The 20,795-nt window shown below is 37.8% G+C and overlaps 1 protein-coding gene across 5 annotated transcripts in view; it reads left to right on the top strand.

Moving 5' to 3' along the window:
- The window catches only part of EDEM3 (ER degradation enhancing alpha-mannosidase like protein 3), a 69,192-nt gene extending 49,738 nt beyond the window's left edge, over nt 1-19,454 (top strand). For all 5 annotated transcript variants that reach the window (XM_069546282.1, XM_069546280.1, XM_069546281.1 and 2 more), the window contains exons 17-20: nt 867-1,058; nt 2,366-2,531; nt 7,429-7,614; nt 15,335-19,454. In XM_069546282.1, the coding sequence (XP_069402383.1) occupies nt 867-1,058; nt 2,366-2,531; nt 7,429-7,614; nt 15,335-15,738 (948 nt within the window). In that variant the 3' untranslated portion in view covers nt 15,739-19,454. The remainder of the gene's footprint in view (nt 1-866; nt 1,059-2,365; nt 2,532-7,428; nt 7,615-15,334) is intronic.
- The last annotated feature ends 1,341 nt before the right edge of the window (nt 19,455-20,795 follow it).

The raw sequence follows: 20,795 nt of genomic DNA, 5'->3' as shown, positions 1-20,795 counted from the left end.
TCAGTCTGTCCAAACCTGAATTAATTCTCTCTCCCTGTTTCCACCACAGTCTGTCTCTCTCTGCCTTTTTGTTCTCCATCTTAGTCAGCCCTGCCATTATTCTCTAAGTCACCAAAACTAGAAATCTCAGGATAGGCTTTTAATTTCTGTCTGCCAGCTCCTCTCTGTTCTCCTCTATCTTCTATCGCCTATCAAGTTCCATTGACTTTTTCTGTAAAGTGTTAGGAGTTCATCTTTTTCCTACTATAGTCAGGCACTCTTCAACTTTTCCTCTATTAAGATGCAATTAGAGTCATTCCAAATATTTCCCAGATACACACTGGCAAAATCAGTCATTCATTCCCTTGTCTATGTTCCTACTCTACTTTCCCTCTTGAGAAATTTTACTGTAGCTAATTTTACATCTCTTCTCTAGATACAAACTTCTTAGAGTAAAAGACTGTGTCCCCAGTGCCTAGTCAAGTTCTAGGATGTAATAGGTGACTGATACTTATTCCTTGAATATAATCTGGTTGTTGGTTCATAATTTCAAAGAAGGGGAGTATAGGTCAGGTATGAGGTTTATTTCTTAAAGGGGTAACCAGGGGAGAAAACAAGCAAAGTAAGCATTTGGTCGGAAGTCCAGTTCTCAATTTGTATCAAAAGTGGTTTATAAAACAGTGAAAGAGACATTAATAAAAATTTCAGATGTTACATTCAGAAAATATTTCCAGAAGCAATATTTTTGAGAAGAAATAAGGCCGTAAATATTTGGTAGAGACCAAAACTGAAAGGAGAAATTTTGTAGTAAATTTGCAGAAGTATTTAAGGAACAAAAAAGTTGAAAGTTTCTAGAAAGGATAAAATTAATCTTGTTTCTTTCCTAGGCTGCTAGTTCGATTGACGCGGAAGATGGGTTGAGGTTTATGCAGGAGATGATTGAATTGTCAAGTCAGCAACAAAAAGAACAGCAGCTCCCTCCACGAGCTGTACAAATTGTTTCCCACCCGTTTTTTGGCCGGGTAGTATTAACTGCTGGTCCAGCACAGTTTGGGCCAGACCTGTCTAAACATAAAGAGGTGTGTGAACTTATAATATTGTTGAGGTTGAACTTGGATAGTACTTAAGTGTTGTTAATTTCTTAATCTCTTTTCTAATTTAGTATTTTTTACTTAATTAAAACACCTAAATGTTTAATCTCCTAGATGAAAGGAGATTAAATTTAAAAGCATATCTTAAAAATATTGAGTCATAATTTATGTTTGCAATATGGTTATAGAATTTTACTTAAAATGTTGTTCAGATACTGTTCTCTTAATTCAAAGCCTTTAGCTTATCTAAAAATGGTTTTCAAGCTTTTAAACTACTGGAACCTTTCTTTGAACAAAAATCTAACTCAGAGGCTTAATGTAGAGAACAGCTAAAGCGAAAGTGCTCTGGACAAGTGGCTGTGAAGAGTATCAGATGCTGAAGTTCCACTAAGCAAACCTGGAAGACCACTAAGCTAGTTTATCCTATAGGTTTAGTTTAATATAGGAAACAAAGCTCACAGTTCAACTGTCTGACTGACTGGTAGCAAAGCTAGCTAGCTACTAGACCAGAACCCAAATATCCTGATCATCTAAAACCAATGGTCTTTGAACTCTATTACCGCTAATTTAAACTTTTTCTAGTATATACTTTAAAGCTATGTAGGTTTATAGTAGATTGACTTGTTCAACAACTCTTACTCTAGGCACTATTTTAGATTTTTGCTATATGTCATGTTTATAAAAACCAGTGAAGGTTTATGCCCTCATGAAGTTTACATTCTAAGAGCAAGAAGGGTCTTAAAACATATTTACACTCACATCTTTAAAATCAGTTCTCTGGTGGATTTAATTTTTCTAGGAAGAATTGCTTGCACATTTATGTACACTAAATCCATTTTTTTCCCCCTCTTTCGAACATTTTTCTGGTTACCAGTGATGGTTTAAAAATGGTTCCCAGCTGTTGAATTATGGATTTGGGTATGTAGTGAGTCTGCCAGCAGGCTCCAGCTTTACCACTTTCTAACATCATGATCTTGAGTAAATTATGAAAGCTGAATCTCAGTTCCCCATGTGTAAAATGTATATGTTATCTGTATTTAACTCAGAGTCATTATAAAGATCAGGTTTAGTGATTTATGTAAAAATGCTTTTATAAACTGCAAAGTACAGTAGAAATGGTTTGGGACTATGATATGCAAAATGTTGAAAGCAAAAATTTATGCTAAATGTATATTGGATGTGTTATTGTTAGAAAAGAAATGAGATCTCCCTAAAGCTCTAGATTTTGAATTTTAATGACATGGTAGTGATTTGAGAAGATAAAAGTTATTCAAGTAACTTTTTATTTCTGACAGACAAGAGGATTTGTTGCAAGCAGTAAACCATACAATGGCTGTTCAGAACTTACTAACCCTGAAGCAGTGATGGGGAAAATTGCTTTGATACAAAGAGGGCAGTGCATGTTTGCAGAAAAGGCACGCAACATACAGAATGCTGGCGCCATTGGTGGCATTGTTATTGGTAAGTAATCCTCCGTGTCATTGTATTAATAACTAAAACATCGTTTTTAGGGTTTTCTTTCATTTTCCAGAATTTTATCAGAGTTTGTCATATTGTTTTTACTTCACTAGCCAGCATATTGGATAGGTAATCCAGTGACTGTCTTAATAATTTGTATATGTCTCATACCTTGTTTGAACACCTAAATCTGGGTTTCTGTATAGTAATGCCAATAAATGTACTTGAGTCAGATGTGAAGGTGCAGCAGGAGTGATGGTAAAAACACCTGATACCATGGATCAGAAATGTGCCCATGAGTTCCAAAACCCCTAGGGGCAAGAATTACACCTGCCACCTTAAGTGGAAAGTCACTGAAAATATCCATTCCTCCACACAGACGCAAGCTTTGGAGTCAGACACATGGGGGTGCAGCTCCTGGCTCTTCCACAAAATCATGCTGTAACCTTTAGATTGTTCACCTGTTTATTCATTATAATTTTTTTTAGCTCCAGTGAAAATGGTAATAAACATCTTTTAGGTGGTTGTGAGGTTTGAAGATAATGGAAATAAAATTTCCTAAAATTACTGACATGGGTAAAAATAAAATAGAAGGGTTTATTTCATTGGAAAAGTTTTTACTATTCCTTTTGCTTATCCTGTATGGGCACTACAGTGTTGATGTAATGAATGCATGAATTGCATAGTTAAATATTAACATTAGGTAAAGTTCTGCCAAAAAACTTAAATTAGTGGTTAGCGAACTATAGCCTGCAAGCCAAGTTTGGCTCACTGCTTTTTTTGTATGTAAAAGTTTTATTAGAACACAGCTCATCAGTTTGTTTACCTATCTTCAGTAACTGCTTTCAAGAACAGTGCTGGAATTGAGTGGTGGTAACAGTAACAAAGCCTAAAATACTCTCTATCTGACCAGTTACAAAAAGAGTTTGCTGATGGCTGACTTAAATCACCTCTTAATCCTTGGTTATTTTCCACTCCGAGATTACTTTTATTAAAGAATTTAATAGCTTGCTGCCACTATTATTTTAGATATCTTACTGGGTTTTAAAAAATATGAAAAAATGAAGTTGGGAACATATGTGGAGTATTTTAGATTTTCCCCATTTTTTGGTAAAGTCTTAATTTTTGCGGTATTCTGTACTCTGCAAGCTTTGTCAAATCAAATGCTTTCATTAGTAGCTAGTAGTTATAGAATGCTATCTTGAGATCTGTAAGTAAATAATTAAAAGAAGTGGTCCTTAATTTTTAAAAAAATTAATGTCTAAGTGGAAACTTCCTTATGTTGTAACTCCTTTCCCTGAAGGTTTTTTTGCTTCTGGTGAAGCATTTTGTTTAGTTTCTAATGGTTTTCAGTTCAGTTCAGTCGCTCAATTATGTCTGATGCTTTGCAAGCAGTCCTGTGGACTGCAGTACGCCAGGCTTCCCTGTCCTTAACCATCTCCCAGAGCTTGCTCAAAGTCATGTCCATCCAGTCGGTGATGCCATCCAACCATCTCATCTTCGGTTGTCTCCTTCTCCTCCTACCTTCGATCTTTCTCAGCATCAGTCTCTTTTCCAATGAGTCAGTTCTTTGCATCTGGTGGCCAAAGTATTGGAGTTTCAGCTTCAGCATCAGTCCTTCGTATGAATGTTCAGGACTAATTTCCTTTAGGATTGACTTATTTGATCACCTTGCTGTCCAAGGAACTCTCAAGAGTCTTCTCCAGCACCACAGTTCAAAAGCATCAGTTCTTCAGCGCTCAGCTTTCTTTATGGTCCAACTCTCACATGACTACTGAAAAGACCACGTCCCATACGTGACTACTGGAAAAACCATAGCTTTGACTATATGGACCTTTATCAGCAAAGTAACGTCTCTGCTTTTTAATGTGCTGTCTAGATTTGTCATAGCTTTCCTTCCAAGGAGCAAGTGTCTCTTAATTTCTTGGCTGCAGTCACCATCTACCATGGTTTTCAGTTCACTTCAGTCGCTCAGCCATGTCTGACTCTTTGCAACCCCGTGAACCACAGCATACCAGGCCTCCCTGTCCTTCACCAACTCCCGGAGTTTACCCAAACTCATGTCCATTGAGTTGGTGATGCCATCCAACCATCTCATCCTCTTCGTCTCCTTCTCCTCCTGCCTTCAATCTTTCCCAACATCAGGGTCTTTTCCAATGAGTCAGCTCTTCACATCAGGTGGCCAAAATATTGGAGTTTCAGCTTCAACCTCAGTCATTCCAATGAACACCCAGGACTGATTTCCTTTAGGATGGACTGGTTGGATATCCTTGCAGTCCAAGGGACTCTCAAGAATCTTCTCCAACACCGCAGTTCAAAAGCATCAATTCTTTGGTGCTCAGCTTTCTCCACAGTCCAACTCTCACATCCATACATGACCACTGGAAAAATCATAGCCTTGACTAGACGGACCTTTGTTGGCAAAGTAATGTTTCTGCTTTTTAATATGCTATCTAGGTTGATCATAACTTTCCTTCCAAAGAGTAAGTGTTTTTTAATTTCATGGCTGCAGTCACCATCTGCAGTGATTTTGGAGCCCCCCCAAAATAAAGTTTGACACTGTTTCCACTGTTTCCCTATCTATTTGCCATGAAGTAATGGGACCAGATGCCATGATCTTTGTTTTTTGAATGTTGAGCTTCAAGCCAACTTTTTCACTCTCCTCTTTCACCTTCATCAAGAGGCTCTTTAGTTCTTCTTCACTTTCTGCTGTAAGGGTGGTGTCATCTGCATATCTGAGGTTATTGATATTTCTCCCGGCAATCTGAATTCCAGTTCATGCTTCCTCCAGCCCAGTGTTTCTCATGATGTACTCTGCATAGAAGTTAAATAAGCAGGGTGACAATATACAGCCTTGACGTACTCCTTTTCCTATTTGGAACCAGTCTGTTGTTCCATGTCCAGTTCTAACTGTTGCTTCCTGACCTGCATACAGGTTTCTCAAGAGGCAGGTTAGGTGGTCTGGTATTCCCATCTCTTTCAGAATTTTCCACAGTTTATTGTGATCCACACAGTTAAAGACTTTGGCATAGTCAATAAAGCAGAAATAGATGTTTTTCTGGAACTCTCTTGCTTTTTCCATGATCCAGCGAATGTTGGCAATTTGATCTCTGGTTCCTCTGCCTTTTCTAAAACCAGCTTGAACTTCTAAATATTCATGGTTCCCATATTGCTAAAGCCTAGCTTGGAGAATTTTGAGCATTACTTTACTAGCATGTGAGATGAGTGCAATTGTGCAGTAGTTTGAGCATTCTTTGGCATTGCCTTTCTTTGGGATTGGAATGAAAACTGACCTTTTCCAGTCCTGTGGCCACTGCTGAGTTTTCCAAATTTGCTGTCATATTGAATGCCGCACTTTCACAGCATCATCTTTCAGGATTTGAAATAGCTCAACTAGAATTCCATCACCTCCACTAGCTTTGTTCATGGTGATACTTCCTAAGGCCCACTTGACTTTACATTCCAGGATGTCTGGCTCTAGGTGGTTGATCACACCATCATGATTATCTGGGTCATGAGTGCTTTTAATTGTATATAAATGAGCAAATTAGGACTTGGTTGTTTTTTGTCCCAAATACCAGAAGTATAGATTATCTTAAAAATCATTTGCCTACAAGAGACAATTTATTTAGTGTAAGGGAGGTTTGTTTACTATATGGAAATGGATTATTTTTGTTGAACCTAAGAGTAAGAAATACTACTGAATGCTCTACGGAATTAGAAGTGGAAACTAAAAATCATCAGGAACCATGACGGCTAGCATTTTTCTTGTCTCTACCTGTGGGTCCTCCTGGATTCTTCTCTGCAGCTCTTTGGTATTCTGCTTCAATCTGCAGTCTCTCACCAGCCTGCTCTCTTTTTACCTAGAAGTTCCAAAATGGCCTTTTCCAAAATTGCAACCTAAGCCATCAGTCTGTGTCACTTAACTGGACTTCTGCTGCTACTGCTGCTAAGTCGCTTCAGTCATGTCCGACTCTGTGCAACCCCATAGACGGCAGCCCACTAGGCTCCTCTGTCCCTGGGATTCTCCAGGCAAGAATACTGGACTTCTACCCACTGCTAACCGAAAGTCTTTCTATTTTTGAAAATGTGCCACTTCCAAATCTCCCAGAGACACTGGGTGTCAGGTAGCCATCCTTTGTCTGGTCAGTTGCTGTTGAAGGGTGTGATTCTGCCTGGTATTTTCTACTTTGCAGGGCTTGTCCATGCAAGCTCTCTGAGAGGTGACAGACAGGTTCTCCAGGGAGACTGGCATGTGAGATTAGGACTGGACATAACTGACATCTCCAGTAGAGTAGTAATTAGCAACCATACTATTATTTTTTACCCAGTGTAAAGTCAGAATAGTGTTTCATTCAACTTACAGAGGAAAAAAACAGTCTAGTAATTATTCCTTGTGAAGAGTGTTTTAAAAATACATAATATAATGCCATTAGAGAAAATCGTAAATAGCAATAAAATTTTCATTATTCTGTCATTGTAATTCAAGTCTCTGAATTTTTCCCTTTTTAGGCTTTTTCATAAGCATCTGAAATTTTTATAGTCACAAGCATAGAACTTTGTACTTTACTTTTTATATATATATATATATAAAATAACATTTTGTTTTTCTGTGTGTTCCCTCAGGTAGTTCATTATAATTTACTTACAGTTTACAGTTGTTGACAAGTATAAAGGACTCCAGTAAACTTTTTCAGGCATAAATCATTTCGCTTCTTTTGAATTATTTCCTCAGGGTAAATGTCTAGGAGTAAAATTAGTGGACCCCACAAGTATGAGTGTTTTGTGGTTCTTAATGTAGGAAATTAATGTCGACAGGTGAAAAATAGTAAAGATGGGCAGCTGGACCTTTCTAATGGATGAACGTTTTGATCTTTGCTTTTATTCATTCTCTGGCTAGATGACAATGAGGGGAGCAGCAGTGATACTGCCCCTCTGTTCCAGATGGCGGGGGATGGGAAGGACACAGATGACATTAAGATCCCCATGCTGTTTTTATTCAGTAAAGAAGGAAGTATCATACTGGACGCCATCCGGGAGTATGAGGAGGTGGAAGTGCTCCTTTCTGACAAAGCAAAAGATCGAGGTAAGGGTAAAAAAATCCTTTGTTTTCCACTTTGCATTAATTTTTTTAACTTGACAAAAATGAGTTACAAAATGATTATTTATGGTTCACTGGTAAAAGAAGTAAAAATTTTTAGGTGATTTCAAAATACGTTTTTCTTTTGGAAAGAGGAGTAATGAAATGTTTATTTCACTTTGTTCGCTGATTTAGAATGTCATTAGAATTATATTTTTATATGTAATGTATAATTTTTGCTATGATTCTGCCAATGATAAAAACAGAAGAGATTACATTAAGAGTCATTTTTAACATCCACAGAGGCTTACCATTCAATTTCACAGATACTATATCCTCTGGGGCTTTTTTAGAATAAGAAGTAAAAAGAGATTATATAGAACAGTGTTATATATGATATAATAGTAATTGGGTTTCACCAAGCCACCTGTAATCAAATAACCAGTGTCTTGGTGAAGGCGTAGAAATCTAGCAGCTTCTCTTCACTGAGATAATTTCATCACATAGATGCTTAAAAGTTACAAGAGTTACACATGACTGGCTAGTGCCTGAAGAACAAGGTAGCATGCCTTAATTCATGAGAGTGTATATATATCCCTCTCTGGGCCAAAATTTTTGTTAGTAAATTGAAAGCTCTTTGAAACCCAAATTATTGTATAAATGCAAGGTCTCACTAGTATTCTTTTACAATTTCACATCTAGGAATAGAGGGCAAATGAGGGAAAGTGAACCATCAGACGTAGTCTGTAGTCCTGCTTTTAATAGCCGTTTTCTTAGCCACTGGAGACTCTAGAGCGAGAGCACTAGTCCTCCTACCTCGCCTTCAACAGATAAAGTTGTGTAATTTGTACACAGTTGTTGATGTTTGGGATATTTGTTTGGCAGATATGTAAGAAACTTACCCAATTCAGTATAACCTCCAAGTGGAACAATTAAAACAAAAAAAAAGGTTAGCAATAATCTAGTGCTAGCCGAATCAGTGTTTTGTGTTGTCTCCTTGTATTGCTTTATTCTTCTTTGAGGTTCATTCAGTTGTTAACTATTTAAGCAGTATGGCGTGAGTAGGGTGTATATACTTAAGGATGTATAAATAGAACAGAATAGAAAGGATTCCTAATCTTCTTAAATCCTCCTATGTGCCTGTTTTTTTTTTTTCTTCCTGAGCCCTGTTTTCAGGTAGATCTTTATATGCATTTTGGCATCAAACACAGGCAAATTATTATTCCATGTAACTCTTTAATGCCTTTGCTTTTTTCCCCCCTATTTTGTGCTACCATTGGAATTTCAGCAGCAATATTAAAAGGTAAAATGATTCCAAGCTACATTATTAATAGTAGTAAGTATCCTTAATAAGCCTTAAATGATATATATGTATATGCATGTGTATATACGTGTGTATATACACACGTGTGTGCATATATATATTGTTTCAGTGGCTACCATGATAATACATCATTTAAAGTAATTAGATTATTTTCATGTCTAGTCAGCTGTCCCATAATGATGATTCTTTATTGATCCTGTCATAACAAATTCTGTAAATTAAATAATAGGTGAATTCGCTAGTCCATATCCATGCAAGAGTTACTCTAATGAAGACATTGTTGTATAGCATGTGTTACTTTTGGTCACTTTTTATTGGAATGGAGTATAAACTATTTAAAGTATCGACTTGTTTTTAAAACCCATATATCTGTAGGGAAATGTGTGAGGGTTAGGACTATGAGATTGTGGTAGAGCATGTGCTTCCTATATCAGAGATGGGATATGAAGAGAGATCAGTTATGCTATTTAAAAAAAAAAAAGTCTGAACAGCATAAGAGTGTTCCCTTGAGGACCTTGCAGTAAAAGGGCTTTATTTAAATTATGTATTTTTTAAAGTTTTGATAGTCTGTCCATTTTTTGACTGCGATTCTGTTATAGTGTGATGTTTTGACAAAAAGCCTTGAAAAATTCCCCTTTTTGTATAGCTTTTTGAAGAACTGTAGGGCGTTATTAACTGTAAACAATGAGTTATAGTATAATTGTTAATATTTGTCAGTGTAACAAAAGTCAGTGATAATAGTTTTATTAAATCAACTGCTTTATTTACTTAGGATATTCCAGGTTAACCTCTGTAGTGGGCACCATTAATCTGTGCTGTTGCTGTATGCATCAGTGTGTCTCTTCTGCTTCAGAATTAGCTGATGTGGTAGGTGGAAGTGTAGATTCCTGAGGCCTACTCCAGAATATTGAATCAGACTCTCTGAAAGCAGGGGATCAGAATCTGAAATTTTATAAGCATTCCAGTTAATTGCACTCATCTATACTTTGAGAAACACTGAACAAGGCCATGAAGGCACCATCCTTAAAAAAAAAAAAATCTCCCAGCTCTCTATCTGGCCTTATTGTGCCATCAAGGGTACTCAGACATGACTGAAGCAACTTAGCACACAACACACACAAGGATACTAAGTAGGATTCTATAAGTACACCAAATAATAGCAGCCATAAAATCTGAATGATTTAAAATGTCCTCCAGATTGTTTTCTCTAAAGATCTCATTCCACAGATACATATTTCCCTTAAAAAGTCAGTTTTGATGGTGCCAGTCTTCCCACATATCAATACAGAAAACAGAGACTCCAGAACAAGCCCCTACTCCCACCTTCTAATTCTGATAAATCCCAGCCATTGATAAGAGAAATATCTGCAACAGTCCTATATCCTAGCAAAAATGTCCAGATAAATATTATACATTTTTCTTCAGAATAAAGCATTAGTAATTTATTAAGTAGAAATGCTGCTTTCCTCAGGTTAAACCAGTCACACTTCTAAAAGTTAAGTTATCCACAGAAGTGTTAATATTGTGTCTGTCATGTGTCCGGTTCCAGAATTTCTAGAATTTGTAAAAGTGCTAAATAATAATTCCCACCCTGTGTCCGCAAACAAAAGACAAGAGATCCGAATTGAAACAATTTACAATTAAGATTCAGTTGACTTTTCTCAGTAGTATTTCTCAAGAGGGGGGAAAAAAATCAGCATTTAAAAGTTTGAATACATTGTCATTTTGTAGTTTATAGCGTAGGCTTCCAGTGCCTTAAGAGCTGTGTGGACACACAGATTCAGAACTACTTTTATATTTGTGTCTGTCTGGTGAAGAGGCAGGTAGAACAGGGGAAACAAAAGAAAGGGCCAGTGGTTTGAACTGCCTAAGATTTAACTGTGGTAGTGTTCCTTTTCCTAAGATTATCCTTCACTGGATGTGATTGGGGTGAATCTGTCCTTCAGTTGATCTGTAGAGATTAGGTCTCTGTTGGAAAGGGTTTGGTTCTGAGGAGGTGAATCTAGTGTGTAAACAGATGGTGTCTTTGCTTGGAAAGGGGCAGCTGAAATGTTTATAGAATTAACACGGAAGGACTCCAGCCTCTCTTCCTCAGTCACCATGTGTTTTCTCTTGCACTTTTGCATTTGCACACCTTCCCTCTTTGCACAAGTGCCTCGTCTATCCCGATTCCACTCCCACAGCCTTTTCCTCTTTAAAAATGTTTCGTCATTCTAAACACCAAGTTTAGTGCTATCCTCTCTCTGAATTTTTCTCTTATTCTCATAGATAAAATGTATGGACATCTTCTTTAACAGTCTGTACTCATTTAGTTTTGGCTGTGCTGGGTCTTTGTTGTGTGCGCAGGCATTCTCTAGTTACGACAAATAGGGTCTACGCTCTACTTGTGGTGCCACAGGCTTCTCATTGTCGTGGCTTCTCTTGTTACAGAGCACGGGGTTTGGAGTGTAGACTCAGTGCCTGTGGCACACAGGCTTAGTTGCTAGGTCTTCCTGGACCAGGGATTGAATCTGTGTCCCCTGCATTGGCAAGTAGATTCTTAACCACTGGGCCACTGGGGAAAGTCCCAACATCTTCTTAATATAGTTGTACTTTTGACATTTGTATTACATTGTACTTCTTGACCTGTGTCTCAGCTCTGTATTTCTTGTTGTCAGTAAATGCTGGTAGCATGGGTGAATGAATGGTTGTAGAACATCCAGTCTCGAAGTCTTTGCCAAGTTTCTTTGTCCTTTCATTACTGAAACTTTCTTTTCTTTCTCTCTCTCTCTTTTTTGTATCTTGAGATTTTCTTCATTCTTTTTTGCTTCTGCAAGTCTGATTCACCATCCCTGAATTTAATGATGTAATCATTAGTACTGTGATATTCCATACTGTGACAACAGGCCCCATAGAATGAAGGTTTGTAGTGGTGTGGTCGAGTCTTCCTTTTTGTACTTATCCAGCTGTTGTTTTTATTTAGCTGATTGAATAGTTTGCTGTTTTGAATACATTTTAATATCTCTTAATGCAGCTCCCATCTCACTAATTCTTTTCAGAATTTCTTGACTTCTCTGTGATGTATATCCTTCCATAGGAATTTAAAGATAATCCTATCCAGTCCAGAAAGTAAAGGAGTAGAATTGGGATTCATTTTGGAATTGTATAACTGCATATGTTACATATAAACAGGAAAGTTTTGTTAAATATTGACTTTCCATCCAGGTACATACAGGTACTTACCTGTAAATTGAATCAGATCTTATTTTTTCATTGAGATTTTATAATATTAAGCAATAAGATTTCATAATAAATTTAATTCTGTGTCTTGTAGATTTTGTTTTTAATTATAAAAAGGTTACTTAGTTTATTTCTAACCAGTTATTGCTACTACAGAGGGGTTATTTGTATTTGCCTACTTATTTTTACCCTGTATCAAATTCTTTAATCATCTTGCTAGTGTAGTTAAAAATTGAGTTACTTTAAGTATAAAACAGAATCTCAAAATACAATTTGGTCTTTTTCTATATTCACACTATTCTTTTTAATTGAAGTGCAGTTGATGTGTTGTGTAAATGTCTGTTGTACAGCAAAGTAATTCAGTTATGTTCCTTTCCATTATGGTTTATCACAGCATATTGAATATAGTTCCCTGTGTTAAACAGTAGGACCTTGTTGTTTATCCACCCTGTATATACACTAATTTGGATATGTTAATCCCAAACTCCCAATCCTTCCCTCCATCACTTTTCCTCGCCCTTGGCAACCATAAGTCTGCTCTCTGTGAGTCTGTTTCTGTTTTGTAGATATGTTGATTTGTGTCGTATTTTAAATTGCACATATAAGTGATATCTTATGGCACTTGTCTCGTTCAGACCACTTAGTGTGATAATCTCTAGGTCCATCCTTGCTGCTGCAAATGGCATTATTTCATTCTTTTTTATGGCTGACTCATATTCCATTGTATATGTGTACCGTATCTTTATCCATTCCTCTGTCAGCGGACATCTAGGTTGCTTCCGTGTCCTGGCTCTTGGTGAACAGTGCTGCAGTAAGCATTGGGGTGCGTGTATCTTTTTGAATTATGGTTTATCACAGCGTACTGAATATAGCTCCCTGTGCTATGCAGTAGGACCTTGTTGTTTGTCCAGCCTGTGTATACTGATTTGCATTTGTTAAGCCACTGAGGCAGCGACTAAGGTCTACTATCCTGGAGCCTGCATAGGTAGAGGCTGGTAGTGGAGAAAGGGGCTCCCTTTGTGTGCCGCTTAACAATAGTGCTTGACTTCTATGGTGGCCTGGGTGCTTCTGCAAACACCCCCAGTTGCGGCCATAGCACACTCCAACCCCCTTCAGGCTTGTCCACACAGCCAACAGCAGTCCTCTTCCTGTGGACTGTGCGCTCAACCCTGAGATTCAGGCCCTGCCCGTACCAGCGGACACATGTCTCAGGCCGGGGCGCGCAGGGTAGCAGTACTCCAGTCTGTGCAGATGTCTCTTCTGCCTGCCGCAAATGGGGATTGTGCTCTCCTCTGAGCCTCCCTTTCTGTCCCTGCTGATCTGAGGGGGCTTCCCAGGATGCGGGAACCGCTCCTCTTTTTAGCTCCCTCCCAGGGGTGCATGTCCCACCCCTCCATCCTCTTTTTTTTTTCCTTCCTCCTACCTGATAGAGGTTTTTCTTGTCCTTTCAGGTGTTTGAGGTCTCCTGCTTGTGTCCAGTAGGTGTTCTGTGAGATTTGTTCTGTTTGTAGATGTATCTTTCCTGTTATTTGTGGGAGGAGGGGAGCTCCCGTCCTTCTACTCCACATCTCGATTGGAGCCTACCCCACTCTGTTTCCTTATCCTTAGCTAGGTTTCCAAAAGAATATTATGTATGTAGCCCTAGAGTGATTCTTTGTCAAAAGCACAGTCTTTATTACTGTATAAAATAGCCCCACACCTTTTCGTATTCTAAACTAGATTAATGCAGTCTAGAAATGAAGGTTCTTTTTGGTTTTGCTCAAACTTAGGGTAGCCTAGCATAAATGAGCTCCAAGCTCCAGACTGCTTTCTGTTCTTTAGTTTCCCTAAATGTCAAATTAAAATGTACCTTTTCCACAGCTGAGAGAACGTATGGGAACTCCTCCCCCTTGCCCACCTTCCCCCTGGCACAGCCCCAGCACAAACTATCCAAAGCTTCCCATGTCAGGTAATCCTGCCTGGTCGGTGTATGCATACGTATCCTTCTGTCCCTCCCTGTGTGCCTTTATTTCCTTCCATTTTTCTGGTTTTATAATAAGTTCATCTTCTCTTTCTTCTTGGACTAATTCTGCTTATCTTTGAAATCTCAGTTCAAGTGTCACATTCTGAAAGTGAAAGTGAAGCCGCTCAGTCGTGTCCGACTCTTTGCAATCCCATGGACTGTAGCCTACCAGGTTTCTCCATCCATGGGATTTTCCAGGCAAGAGTACTGGAGAGGGTTGCTATTTCCTTTTCCAGGGGATCTCCCCAACCCAGGGATTGAACCCAGGTCTCTTGCATTGCAGGCAGACACTTTACCCTCTGAGCCACCAGGGAAGCACATTCTGAAAGAAGTCCTCAAATCTCATTATTCTTTCCTAACACCATAGCATGCATCACAGAGTCTTCTATTTATTTGTGTTTATTTGTAAACGTTTTCCTCAGCTGGACTATAAGATTCAGAAGGGCAGGTTAAGTGTTTGTTTTCACCTAGTTTTATCCCTAGCACCTTGCACGGTGCCTGCCACACAGTAAGACGCTCAGGAGACCTTTACCTTCACCGACTGACTGCAGAGTCTGAGAATTGTGCATCCTGTGATTATAGGTGCTGCTACCTCAGCACTTTCTTGTAGGAACCCTAAATAAAATGCCTCTAGTGGTTTTACCGTATATTCATTACCAGCGGTTTAGCCTGCTTTTCCACCTTCCAGTGGATTTTATGATTATAATTCATAGACTTCCAATAATGAAGTTTTGTAAATAGTCTGTTTTTGTATTTATGGAGTTACTTAATCACATTAATACCCCTGAGTCATTTAATTTTGTATTATCTGCATTTTCATGGTTTACTGAGTGGGGATTTCACTTTTCAAAGAATATTAAAATTATAGCAGTGGCAAGCACTGTTTAAATTTTATTTGGTTTAATATGTTCTCACAGGTGGGCTTTCCTGAATCTAGGTGTTTAATAAATTTGAGACATATAAATTTTTATGCATTTTAATAGTATTTTTGTTTAGTGTGTTTCTTGGCATTTATTGACACCCATTGACAGCAGTCTTTATTAGAGTCATCCTGCATTAACATGGTTTTCTTTTAACTCTCAGTTTTTTCCTTGAGTACTAAAACCAGTATGGTTTTGAGAATATGATAGTACATGTTTTGAGGAGGAAAGTAGCATGAAGTTTGTTTCTTTCCTGTACAGATCCTGAGATGGAAAATGAAGAACAACCATCCTCCGAAAATGACTCTCAGAGTGCTGAGCAGATTGCATCAAGGTCTCAGGAGATTGATCTGGTTGATCAAGAGTCTCCTGAGGAAAGTTCTGTGAACTCTCATCCAGAATCTTTATCTCCAGTAGATACAGACAGTGCTGCAAGCGTTTCTTCTTCTGAACAGGATTCTAACCCCGTGGAAAACCTCGAGACTACAAGTCTTGATGGTGAATGTACAGATTTAGATAACCAGCTTCAAGAACAGTCAGAAACTGAGGAGGATTCCAACCCTAATGTTAGCTGGGGTCAAAAGGCCCAGCCTATAGACTCCATATTAGCAGACTGGAATGAAGACATAGAAGCATTTGAAATGATGGATAAGGATGAGCTCTGACTCACAAAAGTCTACCTGGTGGTAGGTATTTCAAAAGAAAAGGTAAACTGTGGTTAATAGACGCCCTGATACTAAGCAGGCTCTCTTCATGGGAGGCTTTAAGTATGGTGATGAGCAACCACGTTCTGACTGGGAGAGTTAGTTATCATAGGAATCTGGAACATGCTGTGTTAGAACTGACCTTGTTTAAAACTGTCCCATCAAAAAATGCAAACTCACAGTCCTCCCCCACCCCCCAGGTGACAGGATTGTACCATCCTGCTGCACTCCTTGGGCCAGGAAAAGATTACTGGGCATTCCTTGGAACCAGATTTCTGCAGTCTCTGGATAGTAGCTAAGAAGCATATCCAGTTAACTGTGAGATGGGGAATACAGATTTGTACAGCTTTCTAATTAAAGGAAGCTCTCTGTTTTCTTGGTTTGGGGGTTAGAGGTTCTTTGGGGGAAATGCATAGGAGTTTTGTGGGCATTCTGGTTATGCTGCCTTCACGAAAACACTCAAAGTGACCTAAGTGGTTGTGAAGCAAATGCATTCATGGTGAAAACAGTCTTTGCTCATCATTTTCACTTGCTTCATTGTGTAACATGATCAAGATGACTTGATTTCTTTTCCCTCTTAATGGTGTCCTTTTCATTTAAACCAAAGCTGAAGCCAGTGTACTTTCTCAGTGAGTTCTTTGCGTAAAGATTAATCATTGGGACCAGGTAAAAAGGTCATGTAATGTGGAAATTGGTTACTTAATACTCTTGAAAAATGGAGCAAGGGAGAAACTATAATGTTGCAATATGAACTTGCCATTGGGCCTTCCATAAGGAAAGCTGTGACTACTCTGAAATGGAACTTAAGGTTATATCTTTGTAGGGTAAATTATAAATCTTTTCCAGTTCATTTCTTTGGAGGTGATTACCTCTAGCCATCAGCCTTACTCCATCCCATGTGTAGTATGCATTTTGAGCCACAAGACCTGTGTCGCCAATAGCTGAATACATTTTGTTCCATTTTTCTGTCTTAGCCATGATAAAACTGTGGTAGTGATCTAAAAATTCTGGAGTAACTACTATTTTTTCCTCCTTTGAAACTATAGTTGCTAAAGTTGCACCTAAGGAATCTGTCACATTTTCTGTTGAATCATGGTTTTTAAGTTTTGTTTTGTTTTGTAATGAGTATTCCTTCCAATATGGACTTGAAAATTAGTCTATGGTAACCTTTGTAAAAAACACAGTAGCAACTAACATATAGCCATATAGCTTAATGGAACCTTTTCCCCTATATTTTTATTTTTTGTTGGTTTTTTTTTGGGGGGTGTGTGTGTGTGTGTGTATGTGTGTGTGTGTGGCAGTCTGGTGCTGGCCACATTTAAGTTTTTAAAATTTTTTTGTTGATATCTGTAGACAGCCCTGTAATTGAAATCATGGCTTTACTCTATTTATTTTTTTAAACTTACGTGAATCAGTTCTAAAGGAATATTTGAGACTTAATTTTCTTTTTCTTTACCGTGTCATTATATAATAACTTTTTTTTTCTTAAAACACACTTTTGGAGGTACTGATGGACTTAAACTGTATATGGAGCTGTTAAAAGAACAGCAGTGCTGTATTGTAGTTATGTATATTCATGTACAGTATGTCTTAGATCCCAGGTAAACATATCTTTTATAAGGGGGATGAATAGCTGCTTTCAAAAATTCCAGCTAAAGTTAATTGGGTCAGTGAGTAATAAATCTAATAGAGAATTCACTTTGAGGGGGGGGGGAAAAAAGAGTAGTATACAAGACTTTTATTGGCCCTTAATTAAACCTGACACCAAAATGGATATTTTTAGTCTCTCTGCATGTGAAATTTGGTGTAAGAAGATAGAACTATAATACATAGAGTATATGGAAGGATAGACATAGTGCTTTGTTCATTTTGACTGCAAAGCTGCCAAAATAGCTGAAGCATAATTACTTGACTTGCCTTGATTTATAGGACTGGGGCTTGGAGAAAAGGAGCAGATGTTCCTTTAAGACTTGGATTACAGAAGTCTTATATATGTTGATTTGGTTTTCTTTTTGTAGCTCAAAGCCATTGTTTTTTAAATCCAGCTTTTCTAATTTATCAAAACAACATAATTTTATTTCCAGCAGAGATCTTGTGGCATACACAGAAAAGCCAGCTTACTGCCACTTAACCTTTCTTTGGCCATTAGAGGGAGTTGTTGCCATTCATTGAGGTCTAGAAGCAACTTGGAGAAGGAAATGGCAACCCACTCCAGTATTCTTGCCTGGAGAATCCCATGGACAGAGGAGCCTGGCAGGCTACAGTCCACAGGGTCACAAGAGTCAGACACAACTTAGTGACTAAACCACCAGCTTGTTTAGAAAAATGAATACGTAAAGAAAAAAAATTTAACTATAAAATTAACAAACTATAAAGATTAATAGCAGAAGAATTATACTTTATTTTTCCCTAGCTAAGAAAAGAAGGTATAGTGTTCAGCTTCAAAACTCCAACATTGTCACTGACTCTCTGTTCTTAACTGACATACTGCCACGAAGTTGTTTTTGAGTTCATGAAAAGTTTCAACAGCATTAGGCATTTTTTTTAATGTTTTGTTTTTTAAGTACCTTTTATAGCATTTTATTTACTTCCTAAAGATTCAGGGAATCTGAATTTTAGATTCTGTGACCCTGAATTTTAGAAACATCTGGTCTACCTCAGTTAGATGTTGGCTGCATAGAGATAGAGCTGAAGTGATCACCACAGCCATAAAACTGATTGACTAAGAAGGATTTATACAATGTTTACAAACCTGGAATCAAGTATGGATTTTATCTGAAAGTTAAAAGTTAGATATTAGAGAAAGTATTTAATTCAGGTATTTTCAAGTTTTAAAACTTCACTTGTTTACCTACTAAAAATAGTTCTAGTTTTTTCTGCTTAGGAAAGTCCATTAAAATGATATACCCTAATTTGCAGTGCTTTTCTCATAAAGTTTTGGGTGTGAAAGAATTGTAATTTACTAGATATGTTTGGGATGGGATATTTTGTTGGGTAGGTTTTCCTTTTTCTTTTTAACGTTTAATAGGCTTCCAACAAGAGTACAGTTGTTTCAGAACAAATTTCTTTAACATTATACTTTTCCCTTTCTCTTCACAGTGTTTAGAGAGTAAAATGAAAAACTGTGCACTCTGTGATTTTAATTTCTCTAATATACTCTTGAGATTTTTGCTTTAATTTAAATTACCATCACATGGCCCTTTCAGTAGTAAAACCAGCATTTGTTCCCTCACCAAACCCCATGCCAAATTCATCATAAAGAAAGCTCAGCATCCATAATTCCAGTAGTGCTTATCAATTTAGAGGAGGGGGCATTTAGTAAATATCCCAACTGGTCGTTTTATGCACAAGGCTTCAGTCAGAACATAGAAAAAAAACATTCTGTGAATGAAATATTGTATGTTCAGATTTTATAAAAGACATTTTTAAAAGCCCAATTTACAGCCGTATATTTTCTTATGATGTAATTTATGAAAAAGATGTCTGTACTAACAGGTGCTGTAACACTACTGTTGTTGGATTTTATTGTTTGGTGATAAATGTATACAATATTTCTAAGGGAAACTATGTACTGTGATGTAAAAGTCTGGGCAAAATGTATATAATCCTTGTATATAGTTGTGTATTTGATTATAATTACTGATTGTAAAGATTTAATAAAATATGTAAATATCCTGGGTTAGTTTTAATTTTTATTTTTAGCATACTTTGCATATCTTTATACTTTGATATCTCTAAATTTTTTTTCACCACTGTTTTCCCTTCCATTTTCATTTACCCTAGAAGAGTAGGTTTGGGGGATGCCTTAGAATATAGACATGCAAACACACATTGAATAGTTCCACAACTCAACTAGTATCCTCAGGGTAGAGCTAGAGTTATTAATTTACAACGTCAATATTGGTAGCATGTGTGTTCTGAGTTTTGTTGTGGTGGTGGTTTTGTCACTAAGTCATGTCTGACTCTTTTGGGACGCCATGGACTGTAGTCCACCAGGCTCTGCTGTCTAAGGAATTTCCCAGGCATGAATATTGGAGTGGATTGCCATTTCCTTCTGTAGGAGATCTTCCTGATTCAAGGGTTGAACTGGCATCACCTGCATTGGCAGGAGTGTTCTTTAACAATGAGACACCAGGGAAGCCCATATGTTTTGAGTTTTCTAATATTTAATAAAATCAGTTATCCTTTTAATATTATCATCAAAAGTAATACTGACCTCTCCTGTTAATTCCATTGAGACCATCTGTTTAACAGCCACTTTCAGATACTATGATACTATGCTTTTCATCTTTACTGTTACAGGGTTTGTGAACACAAGATATGTTGAAAGATCTGATAATATCACTATTATCTGTTGATATTAATAATCATTTTCTTTAAAGATAAGCAAACTGAAAGTTGAACAAGTTCTAAGCATCTTATGCTTAGGTGCCTGGTTCATGGAATGGGAGCCTTGGTTTATTTCCAGAGCTTATGAATTCATAAAGAATGGACTCATCATCCCAGATGACTGTGGGAGAAATAGTTTAGAAGTCCTGTGGTGTGTTAGAGCACATTTCTACCCTTGTTTCAGCCCCAGCTGTCTAAGAAGTAGTGCTGTCTTGAGACATAGCAGCTACAGGTAATACTGAAAAAATACTTTGGATGTAACAGTAGGATGGAATTTCATAGAGAAGATTGAAAACCTTCCTCTGAGGGTTAAGGAGAGAACCAAAGTCCTTAAATAGGCCAGTCAGAGACAGAGGAACCTAACACCTGGGGCCTGGCTGTTCCCTTCCTACCACCATCACCACCACCACCCTGCTGTTGGAGTTGCAGAAATTAGAGGCACAGCTTACACAGCAAACCCCTACTTTATCTGTTCCAAATTTCTGAGAAAAGCCATTGATCTTGGGTCAAGAGGCAGTCTGACAAACACTGCAAGCTAGCTTGTCCTAAAGGCCCTTTCCCCACTCTCCTATCCAGCTTTCTCCCTGTAGAGTAGGTGGCGTTCTCAAGGCAATCCCAGAGAGCTGCTA

This window comes from Ovis canadensis, chromosome 12, assembly GCF_042477335.2.
Source record: "Ovis canadensis isolate MfBH-ARS-UI-01 breed Bighorn chromosome 12, ARS-UI_OviCan_v2, whole genome shotgun sequence".
Lineage (NCBI taxonomy): Eukaryota > Metazoa > Chordata > Mammalia > Artiodactyla > Bovidae > Ovis > Ovis canadensis.
Note: the sequence above shows the minus strand (reverse complement) of the source record. Positions and strands in the feature narration are given on the sequence as shown.